Source organism: Thermobia domestica, chromosome 4 (genome assembly GCF_964235325.1).
Source record: "Thermobia domestica chromosome 4, izTheDome1.hap1.1, whole genome shotgun sequence".
Classification (NCBI taxonomy): Eukaryota; Metazoa; Arthropoda; class Insecta; order Zygentoma; family Lepismatidae; genus Thermobia; species Thermobia domestica.
In genome coordinates, this window is record NC_137457.1 from 250,401,879 (window position 1) to 250,415,567 (window position 13,689).

A 13,689-nucleotide genomic window follows, 5' to 3' on the forward strand; every position below is an offset into this window, starting at 1 on the left:
GACTTCTCACTCTCGGACTTTGTTTGTTCCCCAAACTGAAATCAACCCTGAAGAGCCAGTAGTTTTTAGACATTTCGGACATCTAACATATGTTACGACCAGCTGAAGGCCATCGCTAAAGACGAGTACGCGTTTCCAGGACTTGTATAGCCGTCTTTAGAAGTGCATTACCATCAACGAGGATTCACTCGAAAGTAACTGCTGTTTCTGGTAAGACAACAATACATTCGAAATATAGACACATTCACGAACTTTCTGGACAGAGGTTTTAATTAAAAACAGTAACACGAAACCAACTTAATGAAATTTATTACGAAACGTTTTCATTAAAATTGTCAACACCATTTTCTATTTTCAACGACTTTTCTCTCGTTATTCAGAATAACTGCTTTTAGTTCTTGAATTATATGCATTCAAAATTTGTGTTTGCATGTCGAGGGCTTGAATAAAATGTTTATCCTATTTACCTAAATCTGTATTTAATTTTGATTTCGTGATTTATGAGGAACGTCTCAAAACTTTTTTCTAGCTGGGTGTCTCAGAAGTCCCCTGACATAGGGTAACTGTTATTATCCGAGTTACAAGAAAATATAAGAGGGGAAACTGTCTCCAAATATGATGTTTTCAACTTAAAGTGAAGGGATTTTTTAAATCGAACGAGCCGTTTGGGCTATATACTCTTTATGCGCCCGATGTTAGAAATGCGATGTTGGCATCTACCTGGACTCACAACGTAAGTGAATGCAGTTACTATCTTTTACGTTAACGTGTCAATGGCCTGCCCCCATTTCAAACAGTAACTTCATTCACTTATGGTATGGGCCCAAATAAATGGCAACATTGCATTTTAACAATGGGCACATAAGGAATGTACAGCCCAAATGACTCGTCCGATTTAAAAACTTCCTTCACTTTAGATTGAATACAACATATTTCGAGACGGATTCCCCTCTTACATTTTGTTACCCTATGTCAGGGGACTTTTTGAGACACCCTGTATAGACAATATATGATGCTTGCTCAATGTCAAGTGTTTAGGTAATACAAAAACAGGGATATAATCAGAATCAGTCTTTTCTTCATGTTCTTCCATTATGACTATTATTATTATTATTTTGAGAATAACTGCAAGCGGCTTGTTCTACTAATAAATTAACAAAAACTTTTTACAATCCATAAAATCTTTTTAGGATTTTTTTTAATACCTAGGTATATTAAAGTTAATTTGATGGCTTAAGGCATTAGAAAGTAGCACAGAAACAAAAGAACCGCCGATTCAGCTTTTATCTTGTGTGTGTTTTCACTAATGATTCTTTACTTCTTAAAACTATTTTTGTAATGTAGTAGTTTTGTGATCATTTTCTTTGTTTATTTCCAACGAAAGCTACGTTATGTTGTGTTTGCTTTAACAAAACTTTAAAGGCCTTCTAAAGAAATATTTCCATATATTCTAGTTTCTCTATAATTAAAAATAATGAGGAATAAGTTTACAGATGCCATGCAAAGTGCTCGGAAGCAACACTAGAACACTTTTGAGAAATAAATCCTCACAAGGAAACATGAAATACATTGTAAATTAGCATAGATGCACAAATACATCATTCTGGAGAATGAAATGTCATAAAAGAATATAGTAGTGATTATGGAGCAGTTCTCAACCTTTTCTGACTGACGACACATTTAACTAATCGCTCATAACATCGCGACACACTTCTTTGTTTTTTCACTCATAAGAATATAAATTATACCAGAGTAAATCTATAAATTTCTACAAAACACTGAGTAGTAGAAATGTAATGAAATGAAATCTTTTAAGTTTTACGTCCCATGTTTATGCCGGCTAGGCTAAAGAAGACGATGACAAATGAGTGAAGTGGGAGGAAACGGGAGAACCCCGAGAAAACAAACGCACACGGTGTTTGTCTACCACAAAACCCACTTCACGCGAGCTGGGGTCAAACCAAGAACCCCATGCACCAGGGGTGGACGCTCTACCACTGAGCCACCGCGGTCCTCACTGAAAAGTAGAATTCTTCGTACTATTGGGCATTGTTGCTCCCGCTAGAGGCACTGACTGGTACAATCTATCTCAAAATTGACTTCCAACTAATTATTAAATACTTCATGATTCTTAAATTATAAAATTTCGCGACAAATTGGTTGAGAACCACTGCATTAATATACCAATGGATGCGGATCGTGTGCCACTTAGTTTCAGAAGATATCATGAGCCTCATACGCTTCGAGATTGATCCTGTCGCCACCCCTGTTCCACATTTATTATAACATTAATGCAATCTAGGTTCAAAATAAACACTGTTGTTCTATTCTACCTTCCTTCGAAATTTTGTTCATGAGTTATGACCCTTCTAATATCCTTCCGACCAATTTTCGAGTCTTAACTGACGCATTTGTGCACCCAGTTGGTCTACGATTGCTATCTTTCCCTCATCAGACGGGATATTCCAAATTTCAGGAAAATTTCCAGTACTCCTAATTAGGCGTAAAAGGGACATATTATATGGTGGGACGCCAAATTATCCAGAACTCTTCCACAGTATGTCAGTAACATTTATAAATTTCGTGTGTTATGACGTGTACTTATGACAATCGAGATACCTATATGGTTCTGTTGCTGAAATTTTTCGTATTGGCAGCAAGTGAAATCACTGCCAATGACGCTATTCTTTTGTTTCGTTAACTTTAATTCCAATTATGGCAGGAAGCTTAGAAACGGAATTTTCTATCTCGTGTGTTTCTGGCTGAAAATTTTATTGCAAATTTCATTTATGAATATATTTATTTCTCTATAACTCTTACTCAATTGTTCCATGTACAAAGCTGGATATGAAGAACCGGTGATCTGCACATGTTCCATAAGTATATCCCGCTTTTAGGCTTCCCGAAAGGTGGTCTTTCGTCTGGAACTTTTTTCAGGTTTTCGTCTGAAGATTCATTTTCAAAGTTTTTTTTGGTATTGTTTTCGAACAAAATGCACATTGTCTGTGAAAATATTCCTAATTATTAGCCTTCCAAACTATGCTATGCAGTGTCAGAAGTCTTATAGAATTGTTGTATGTGTCCGTTTGTCCGTCGACAGGTATCAAGAACAAAACCGGCACTTCTAAGAGCTTTACGGAACCGTCGTCAAACATAACTGTTTCGGGCATACAGCCATGCTATGTGAGTGTGCTTAGCTACTAGGAGATAATTCATATAGAGTTCGTTCCTAACGTTGTACTATCAATACCGACGTTCATTCCGAACAGCTGGAGCCGATGTGTGTTGCATGCGCCAAAACTAATTTTCATTAGTGAACCGAAAGCGCGTCCAGCTGCAAAAGCATAACGCAAAACCACAATCGACTTCAAATATACAACCAAACTTCAGGAACTTAATGACATCTACTCATGCCACAACCAACATATAATCCTTGCCCTGCCCCTTCCAATTACTATCAGTTGCGGATCATGACGTACTTTCTGAAATCACTATACTTCATCACCCAGAACGAGGTGGAAACAGCACTGGCTGACTGACTGATTCTGCATCTTCAGGAAGGACAAGATGTGATATCGAGGAACTGGTAGGAAGGTGACTACCAGAAGTTCAACACAAAGAACTACACTTTGAATGTTAACCTGCTTTTATGGTATTGTAATAAACACAAGTATATTATGTACCAGACACTCATATACTATATATATATATATATATATATACGAGGCGCACTTCAAAAGAAAGGGCCGATATTTAATTGGAAAAAGGTAAGTTTAGCAACATTGTTTTACTGGGTAAAAACAAGTACATATTCACTTTATTTTTCAACATAGTCACCATTATTTTCCAAGCACTTTCTGTATCGTGGCACAAGTTTTTTTTATACCCTCTGCATAGAAGTTCGTCGTCTGGGAGTTCAGCCATATCAACACTGCCGTTTTGAATTCATCAGGTTCTTCAAATCGTTGATATGAAAACCACTTTTATTTTAGGTGCAATGTTGTTGGTGAAACCTCTGGAAATTCGATGTGTAGAGCGGTAATGGTGAAGCGACGATTTTCTTGAACTTTTTCATTCACTCGCTGCACCAAGTCGTCAGTCTGAATGCTTGGTCTTCCACTCTTCTCTTCGTTGTGGATATTTGTACGGCCTTCTTTGAATGCACGGTACCATTGCCGTACCTTTCCTTCACTGTCGCCGTACACTCCACACAATTCTCAATGAATTTCAGCAGCACTTTGTCCTTTGGCATGAAGAAATCTAATCACAGAGCGGACTTCGCATCTGGCGGGATTGTGTATGCGCGCAGCCATTTTAACACGCTCCAGCACACACGAAAACAAACAGATGACTGGCGAAACTATGATTGTTTGATAGCCAATGGGCCAAGTGATGTTACTGCGCAAGCGTGATCCGATAACTATTGCCTATCGGTTATAATTAAATATCGGTCCTTTCTTTTGAAATCCGCCTTGTATATATAAACAAAATTTATTATTAATCCACTAAATAGAGCAAAAGTTTACCATTGGAATAAGAAAAAGGTGCTTACACGGAGTCAGAATCGAAGTACATGAAGATGGTAAATATGACTTAAAAAACACGAATTCAGAATTAAATGCACATATATACATATAACTACGATAAAAATTTGATGTAAGTCACTCATAAACAAGAATTATTTCCTGCAGATAATTCAAGGATTAAAAGGAGTTGTTATAAAATGTTCTCAAAATAAATGAAAGATGAGATTAGAAGAAAATGTTAATGAAAATTGTTGGTAAATAGACTTCACTATCTTAGTTATCTGCTACTAGTTTTTAACAGTGGTTTTTTTGCAATAAAAATCATTTTGTGGATTTGACCAAATATCAATTAAAACCTCCACATGTATCGTTTGACAGCTGAAAATGTAATAGTGGTTTTATATTGTAAAATGTTTCAATACTGAGAATCATTAGTGATGTCTCCCTGTAAGTTCGAGTTTCGTCTAATACAAGAACTAATAAACGCTCCGTATGAAAAAAAAACCGTAAGATCTGACTTTGAATTCCAATATGGCATGTCGTCCAACTAGACGCTTCATGATTTTTTTTTTTTTTAAACAACTTTTTCTATGAGTTCACCACCACATTAGTATAATCTAGTTCTTTCTGGTTTTCGTGTTAGTTTTGGTCGTTTAGTAATTAGAACTCCTTTGCAAGTTGTGTGCCCTTTGAATAATACTTTGCAGAAAAAAGACGTTATAAATGGAATGCGGAATGGAAAGAGAACGGCACAAATACCGAATGTTCCTATTCAGTAAAAATTAAATATCGTATAATCTTTCAGTTTTACACCCCACAGGCATGTCCTGTATACACTAACGGAAACAGATAATTATTGAAGTGAAAGGTTATGAAATTGGTGGAATGAGAATGTAAGAGGAATCGGAAGAAAACTCATGGACACGATGCTGTCCACTCCAAACTCTCATGATATGGGATCGAACCGTGTACCTGACGCACTAGAGGTGAATATCCTACCACCGTTCCTCCATTTTCAACGAAGTAACACGCAAATATCTTCAAATACAACTTCCAATTTTGTAAATGAAACTCATTTTCATTGGCATACGTGTAGGCATTCATTACAGTAAACTCTCGATTATCCGCGGTTATCCATTCCTTTTTCCTTCTTTTTTTGTGACAATGAATTACGGCACGGTATAAAAACTTCAATCACAAATAAAGAAGTGTTCAACAGTTGACCTATCTTTTGTGAGAAAGTACACCAACGAATTTATAAGTACAGGAAACTATGTTTATTAAGCCAATTGTACATTTATGCTCTCTACTGTAAACAAAACAAAAATTGTTCAAGAGCATTTCTGTTGATTTGTGTCCTTGTTTAGTCATTTTGGGTTTTATCCGCCCCATCCTTTCAATTCCGCGGATAATCAGGAGTCTACTGTATATTCAAAATTTCATTACGAATACTTCTGCTGTTTTTCCAGTTCCTCTTTGAGCAGTCCGAAAACATGAAAGTCACTGCAGTAACTAAGTAGTAGAGCGCTCACTTTTAGTTCATGGGGTTCCAGTCAGATCTCAGCTCGTGCCAAGTGGGCCTTGTGTGTGTGCCCTTCCTCTCACTTTCTTCATTTCATCATTTCATTCAATATCACCTTCTCCTTAGTCTCGGTGCACAATAAATTCACTGCGGTAGAAACCGAAAATAAAGTGGGAATATGAAACTCAAATTTGATATCTTGGATTGTGGATACTGTTAAACGGGTAGTATGAGATCGGAAGTTGAAGAAACAAAACACCTGAAGTCCTGGTCGTTTATTCCTAATGACAAGGAAAAGGTGATTTTGGAGAAGCCTGTAGCAATATTCAAGCTCGCTTGGGCTCCAATGAGGATAATGAGCCTAAGCCCGCAACCCGACTGCAAAATGGCAATTTCTGGTATGCATTAAGAACTAGTAGTCACTGTTGCTCTCTTTTCCATATAATGTTCCAAAATTACCCCATTTTCATATCAAAAGTGAGTGAGCATGGCTATTCTTGTTAATGCTTGGGCGCGGAGATTTTTTGGGGTTCTGTCAACGAACTATGGCGTACTTCGTAGCATCCGTGACATCCGTCTCGCAGACGCATCGTAGTAATTGAATCCCTCAATTGCATTGCACTGCAACTGAATCGCAGTGCATCATGGACACGTGTGTGTGATGGACTAATACTAATATTCAAAATAGTGATAATTTTCTTTACAGTAATACGCCTATTTTCCCTTCACAAGTTCCTGCACTGCGGTGATGTTTTCATTCGATGGTACTCGATATGTCTGGCTCGGTCACAGGGCGTCCTCCGCAAAAGTTACGCGCCATTTTAATCTTTCTACACCATCGTAGACTTACTGCTGGGACACAAGAATCACTGTACTGCATTTTCATTCTACAATGAACTTTAACACCTTCACTTCTCAAGAGACACATCACAGTTCGGTGCATGTTGCCAGTGGGATGGTCGTCTTTGCATTGTTGCCACGGTTTTGTTCAGTGTCCCTGCATTCTGTTCCCATCTACCGGTCATTCTTGCAACAGTAACGATAATTACAGAACAATCTACAACTTTTCAGAATTATATAGCAAGTTTAAGGTTTTCATTTGAACCTTCCAGGTACTTTATCTTCATTTATCATTATATACTGTCCTGAGGTGAAGAAGGAAGGGTGATGCAATGTGAAAGCAAGGATGGGGGCCTGAATCATGAAGTGGACCCAGAATGACTTAAAAAAAAAAAGTCTGTTAAGTCTTCTAACTTAGGGGAAAAAAAAAAAACTTTACAGCTGATCGTAGTTATATTGAAGTTATAGTGGCATCCTTACCATTGTGAAAAACGAACCCTCCCTGAAGAACTACTCCTGTTGAATCAGTAACATGCAACAAGTGAGAGGAGATAACTAATGACTGAAGGTTTCATATGACTGAAGCCCACGCTAGCTCTCCCACGAATCGATACAAATATATATTTAAATATGTGATTTATAGCTACAGAATACAACCTGGGTGTTTTCTTCATTTTTCCCGGGAAACGGAGTATGTAATGTGAGACAATGGATCGTTCAATCCCGTTCCTACTTGCTCAACATATTTCCTTTTTTAAAAAAAGAACACAGAATTATATATACACAGAAACAATAGATTCAGGCGGAAACTAAGGTATCATTTTAAGAAAGGTCTTCCTGTACCACTAATTAGAAAGTAGAATGAATGTTTTGCAATTTTTATTTAGCAAAGAACCTAACACCAAAGCATTTGAAATGATGGAAAACAAAATGGTGTATACAAACTTAAAAATTGAAAATAAGGAGTGAAAAAAAGAACCAAAAAATAATCTGGGAAATAAGCGTAATGTGCAGTGCAAATTAAATAAAAACAATGGTATAAAATATAAAAACTGAAAGACCTGGCCGCTGAGTGAACTAACCCTGCCACCGTACTGTAGCTTGGGTGGGGGTAGCACACGCCCCCTAACTTCCATCATATTGTTGCTTATGGTCAGACCGAATTCCTGCACATATGCATCGTTATTAAAATCAGCTTTTCGAACCAAGTTGTTGATTTCTCTTTCCCTGTCTGGTGCAGACCTCGCTGTGGCTTTTATCATTGTGGAAGTCTGCATATCAGTCAATTTCTTAATACATCGTTGGCCAGCAACTATGTTGCACACCTATAACAGGAAGAAAATTATTTGAGAAAACATGAAACACAACACACAAAAATAAAACTAAAACATATATAACATATTGGAATCATTAAAGCACATGAAAACCAAATCAATAAATAACTTACCTTCACTGCTTCCCCAAATTCCATGAGTGCTGATTGATTTAACTAATCTTACTCGTAAGTCAAATACCCATTAAGAAGCATGTTGATATGTATACTGGTTCCTACATAAAGCCAGTATTCACCGTAGATAGTAATAGGTGCACATAAAGGACAATGTAGTTACAATGAAATTGTGACCGCACTGTCAATGCAATTCTAGCGTGTTCTACCGAAGTTTCCTGTGCGTATTGATTGTATTTTGTAATTGAGTTTTAGTAGAAAAAATGCAACTTTCACTTCATGTTGAGGAACTTTACATAAAGACACGCTAAGGAGACTAAACATACTGAGCTTTACTTAATAGAATGTGTATATTCAATATTCATATGATCCATGAATCCAATTTAAGGAACAGGATTCAAGAAATTATTTTACAGATTCTAAAGGTTTTACTGAAGTAGTTAGCAAACTAAAGACAAGACAAAAAGAACTCCTGACTAATTACGCAAGGCATTTCAAGAGATACACTTTCTTAAACCACATATGGTGCAAATCAAGTAAGGATAATGTTTATCTTATAGTGACGATGTCACTTTTCTTAAGACTACGTAAGTTTGTTAATAATGTGAAATACGAACGTAAGTAAAAATAGTGGGACTAAGATGAATTTTTTATTCAATTATTATTATTAGCTACATAGAATATCAGTTAGTGCTTATGAAGAGATTATACGGTACAAGGATAATTTTATGAAAGACTACTGCAATTACGAAAAGTCATCTTTTTCAGAAGATAATCAAGTATATAGTTTTACAGATGTTAGTTTTCTGAAAGAATTTGTGCTGAGAAGGCATTAATTTCTTTCTTAGAGGTTCACAACTGGATGATTCTGGATACTGAGGTAAGTAATTTCTTATAAAGAATGAAATCATGCCTGCAGCAACATATCCCGGTTTTAACGAGATGTATATACAAAATAAAGAACAACACACAACTCAGAATGCACAGAATAATAAGTCTCGGAAAATGGAAGTGCAACGAATATATTGAAAGAACAAGAGCTAAAAGAGTTACCTAATACAACTGGCAATTGTGAGAGATCATATATGGTTCTCATTATCTTCCTTCCACAGCCGCAGCATGGTTTTATTTGAGGTTCTCAATTCCCATAATACCAGTTACAAGTCGCAGAATAACACACATTGCGCAAGCAGAACCTTTTCATCCGAAGATGATAAGAATTTGGTGTGCCGTGTCCGGAGTGTAGATTAGTAGCCCTATATTCTACTGTTCTTACGCTTACTATCTGATAAAGCATTTAGCGACAGTCTTGTACGTGTTCCGCCCACGAACTTCCGATGTTGGTTAGCACGGAAAATTTTCTTATGGAGACCATTATCGTTACGTTCAAACAAGATAAAGCAATAAAAGACGACTGTAATTAATAAAGTTTTATTGCTCTGTTGCATGGGTTATTTTATTCTCCTGATATTTCGCCAACTTTCTTTGCTGCGGGCTTCATCTGAGGAATAAATCAAATATGCAGGTAAGAATATCTGCATCTTCTCTATCAATTGAACCTAAAATTGTGTAAAATATAAAGGACCCCGCACTTTTCTTATGGAAAGTGGCTTTCGGCTAATGTTGTTGAAACTTCGCTGGTTGATAGTTCTTAACATGTGGATCAAAAGTCTCAATGGGCACAAAGACCGAAATCCACTCCTTCCCCCCAAAAAACCGCCTCCAATTAGCTGGGGGGATTGAACTGATTTCAGCATGTAAAACAATTTGTTGTTTTAATCAACTCAACAAGGACCCCAAACAACCACATGTTAGACTATCAAACTACCCCACTTGACACCGCCCTTTGCTCCCCACATATCCCCCCCGCGAATTACCTTACGGATGTTCCATATTACTGTAGTTTATAGTTGCGCGTATGTGTTGAAATACCTACAGTTTTGGTCTCACCGACGATATAATGGGTTTCACGTATCGCTGATTACGAAACTGAGGTGAGAGTTCTAGAATTCAAGATGGAGGATCAATATGGCGGATCAAAAACACGAAACTCCTGAATGTAGCCACAAATAGCTTTTTACTAGGGTATTTTGGGTCGTTGGTTACGAATCTGAGGTCAAAATTCTTGAACTCAAGATTGCAGATCCAATATATGGATAAAAACGTCGAAGCCACAAACCGTAGTAGACTAGAGTGTTTTTAGATCGCTGTTTAAGTACGCAACATTCCTTGATACTTCAGCCACTATGTAGAATTATTCTGCACCCTTGCCCTTTACCAAAACCCACCACAGATATCTTAATGCTGAACGGTGTTAAAATAATTCATCAATTATCTGTTCATTATTTTCATCATTTCGGTTTGCAGCATGTAATGTGGTACTTAGCAATGAGTCATCGGGATATCTAATATTCTGTAAATGTCGTGCATGGCCTAAATACCACAAGACACTTGCAACATGCGCACATGTACCTAATGTACGAGCACCGCTTTGACATGTACAGTAGTAACCTTGAGTAACATTTTGATCATAATCCTGGTCATCTTCATCATTGGCTACATATGTTATGAAAACTTGATGCTTAGTTGCATTGCGGAACCTTGAGTAGAGACGTATGAGCAGGAATCCCGGTTCAGTTACGTTTTCATCAAGCTGGAATTGCTCATCCTTATCTCGTATTAGTTTATCTTGGACGTAAGAGGATGAGAGATCTACTTGATATGTGCCTACAGTCAAATCTCGTAAGTAGTTTAAGTTAAGTACAGAGAAATCAATTAGGCCTTGATCATTCAGCGGTACCCATTGACCGTTCCTTCTAATAAGATTATCTACCTCCACTCTTGCTTTAACAACATTCGGCATGATTGACCTATTTCTCATTTCTCTAGCTAATTCAATGGTTGCATCTTGCATGAAAATAACGGGATGGTATCTGTTCAAAATAGCTCCAGCTATGCGATAGAAACTATTCAGTTTCTTTGCATGTTGCAGATTCAACGTTTGTGCTAGAAACTTAAAAACAGATCTTAGATGCCCGTTTCTTGCCTCGACTATCCATCGACTTTTAGTAACTAGTCGAGAAGTATTCGCATCTTCTGTTGATAGTTGTCTTTCACGTGGTAGTAGGAGTGCGGGCATTCTATGATCAATTCCTAAATATTCCAGTAAAGGAATTGCATCGCGGTATCCTCTATCTACTAACAAAATGACCAGGATTATGATCAAAATGTTATTCAAGGTTACTACTGTACATGTCAAAGCGGTGCTCGTACATTAGGTATATGTGCGCATGTTGCAAGTGTCTTGTAGTATTTAGGCCATGCACGACATTTACAGAATATTAGATATCCCGATGACTCATTGCTAAGTACCACATTACATGCTGCAAACCGAAATGATGAAAATAATGAACAGATAATTGATGAATTATTTTAACACCGTTCAGCATTAAGATATCTGTGGTGGGTTTTGGTAAAGGGCAAGGGTGCAGAATAATTCTACATAGTGGCTGAAGTATCAAGGAATGTTGCGTACTTAAACAGCGATCTAAAAACACTCTAGTCTACTACGGTTTGTGGCTTCGACGTTTTTATCCACCATATTGGATCTGCAATCTTGAATTCAAGAATTTTGACCTCAGATTCGTAACCAACGACCCAAAATACCCTAGTAAAAAGCTATTTGTGGCTACATTCAGGAGTTTCGTGTTTTTGATCCGCCATATTGATCCTCCATCTTGAATTCTAGAACTCTCACCTCAGATTCGTAATCAGCGATACGTGAAACCCATTATATCGTCGGTGAGACCAAAACTGTAGGTATTTCAACACATACGCGCAACTATAAACTACAGTAATATGGAACATCCGTAAGGTAATTCGCGGGGGGGATATGTGGGGAGCAAAGGGCGGTGTCAAGTGGGGTAGTTTGATAGTCTAACATGTGGTTGTTTGGGGTCCTTGTTGAGTTGATTAAAACAACAAATTGTTTTACATGCTGAAATCAGTTCAATCCCCCCAGCTAATTGGAGGCGGTTTTTTGGGGGGGAAGGAGTGGATTTCGGTCTTTGTGCCCATTGAGACTTTTGATCCACATGTTAAGAACTATCAACCAGCGAAGTTTCAACAACATTAGCCGAAAGCCACTTTCCATAAGAAAAGTGCGGGGTCCTTTGTTGTGAAAACGCTGCAAAATACCACTGTTCGCCAGTACGAACATGCTTGTCATTTAATGTGCAATAGTGAATATAACAGACATTAAACGCATTTTTCAGGTGTTGTCAACGCAAATTTATATTTTACAGTTTTAGGTTTAATTTAAAAAGAAAATATACTTACTTTGGTAAGTAATTTGTTCTTGCAAATAGAAAAAAGGTGGGTGAAATATCAGATTAAAACAACCTAAGAGAACGGTAAAACTTTTTTCTTATATGAACAAGGTGTGTATAATAATAATAAAAAAAAAAAAAAATTGTGAGAGAAGTCCTGCATTATATTTTAAATGTGGCAAGAAGAATGGGTACCTTATTATTAATTTAATAAATGTTGGCAGGTCAAAATGATCCCTTCCCCCCTTAAAAAAAAAAAAAAAAAAAAAAAAAAAAAGCAAAGCAAAAATTTGTAAGTTTATCGATTTAAAAAAATAAAATAGAACTAGTTATTTTTTAAAACAAATTCTCAACAATTTGAGGAAAATACAGGCATCAAATCAGACAGAAGTGGAAAGTGTTTAACGAATTAAGGAAGATATTTCACTGCTTAATTTGCATAATAGAAATATTTTACCAGTTTCTCTCTTACGACTCATACTGGGAATATTAAAAGAAACATTGCCATCAAAATTAAGGAGCATATCAAGGATATTTGAAATTAATTCTCCCACTTTGACATTGCCCCAATATTTAAAAAAGGAAAAATAACATTAAAAAAAACTGCAACTCTTACAAAAATTCATTAATATTGAAGTAATAAGAGCCCTCTCACATAAAAACCACGAACCCATGATTAAATTTTTTATACGGATGAACTAGATAAAAACTGGACCAAAGCTGATTTTTTTTAAAAAAGGATGTGTATACGGAGGATATCAGCAGAAGTCAAAATTACTACTATTTTCATTCTGTTTTCAATCGAACCTAGTTGTCCTTTTATATTGTTTTTTTCTTTAATCCTTTTGCTTGACAACAGGGTGTGTTGCATCTGAAATGTTGCGAATATAATTTTAATAATCTCAATGGTACACTGGGTGTCCCAATAATATGTTCAAACAGCTTGAGGGTGCATTCGTTGGACCAAACTGATTAAGTTTTCTCAATACCATTTGCGCAACTGCGGTGTCGTCTTCCGAGATACAG

General features: G+C 36.8%; 1 protein-coding gene across 9 annotated transcripts in view; it reads right to left on the minus strand.

Moving 5' to 3' along the window:
• The window catches only part of AGO1 (protein argonaute-1), a 259,835-nt gene that overhangs the window by 43,526 nt on the left and 202,620 nt on the right, over nucleotides 1–13,689 (minus strand). For 8 of the 9 annotated variants that reach the window (XM_081755714.1, XM_081755713.1, XM_081755712.1 and 5 more), the window contains one exon: nucleotides 7,950–8,213. In XM_081755714.1, coding sequence (XP_081611840.1) covers nucleotides 7,950–8,213 — 264 coding nt within the window. The remainder of the gene's footprint in view (nucleotides 1–7,949; nucleotides 8,214–13,689) is intronic. The other variant, XM_081755710.1, reaches the window with a different exon arrangement.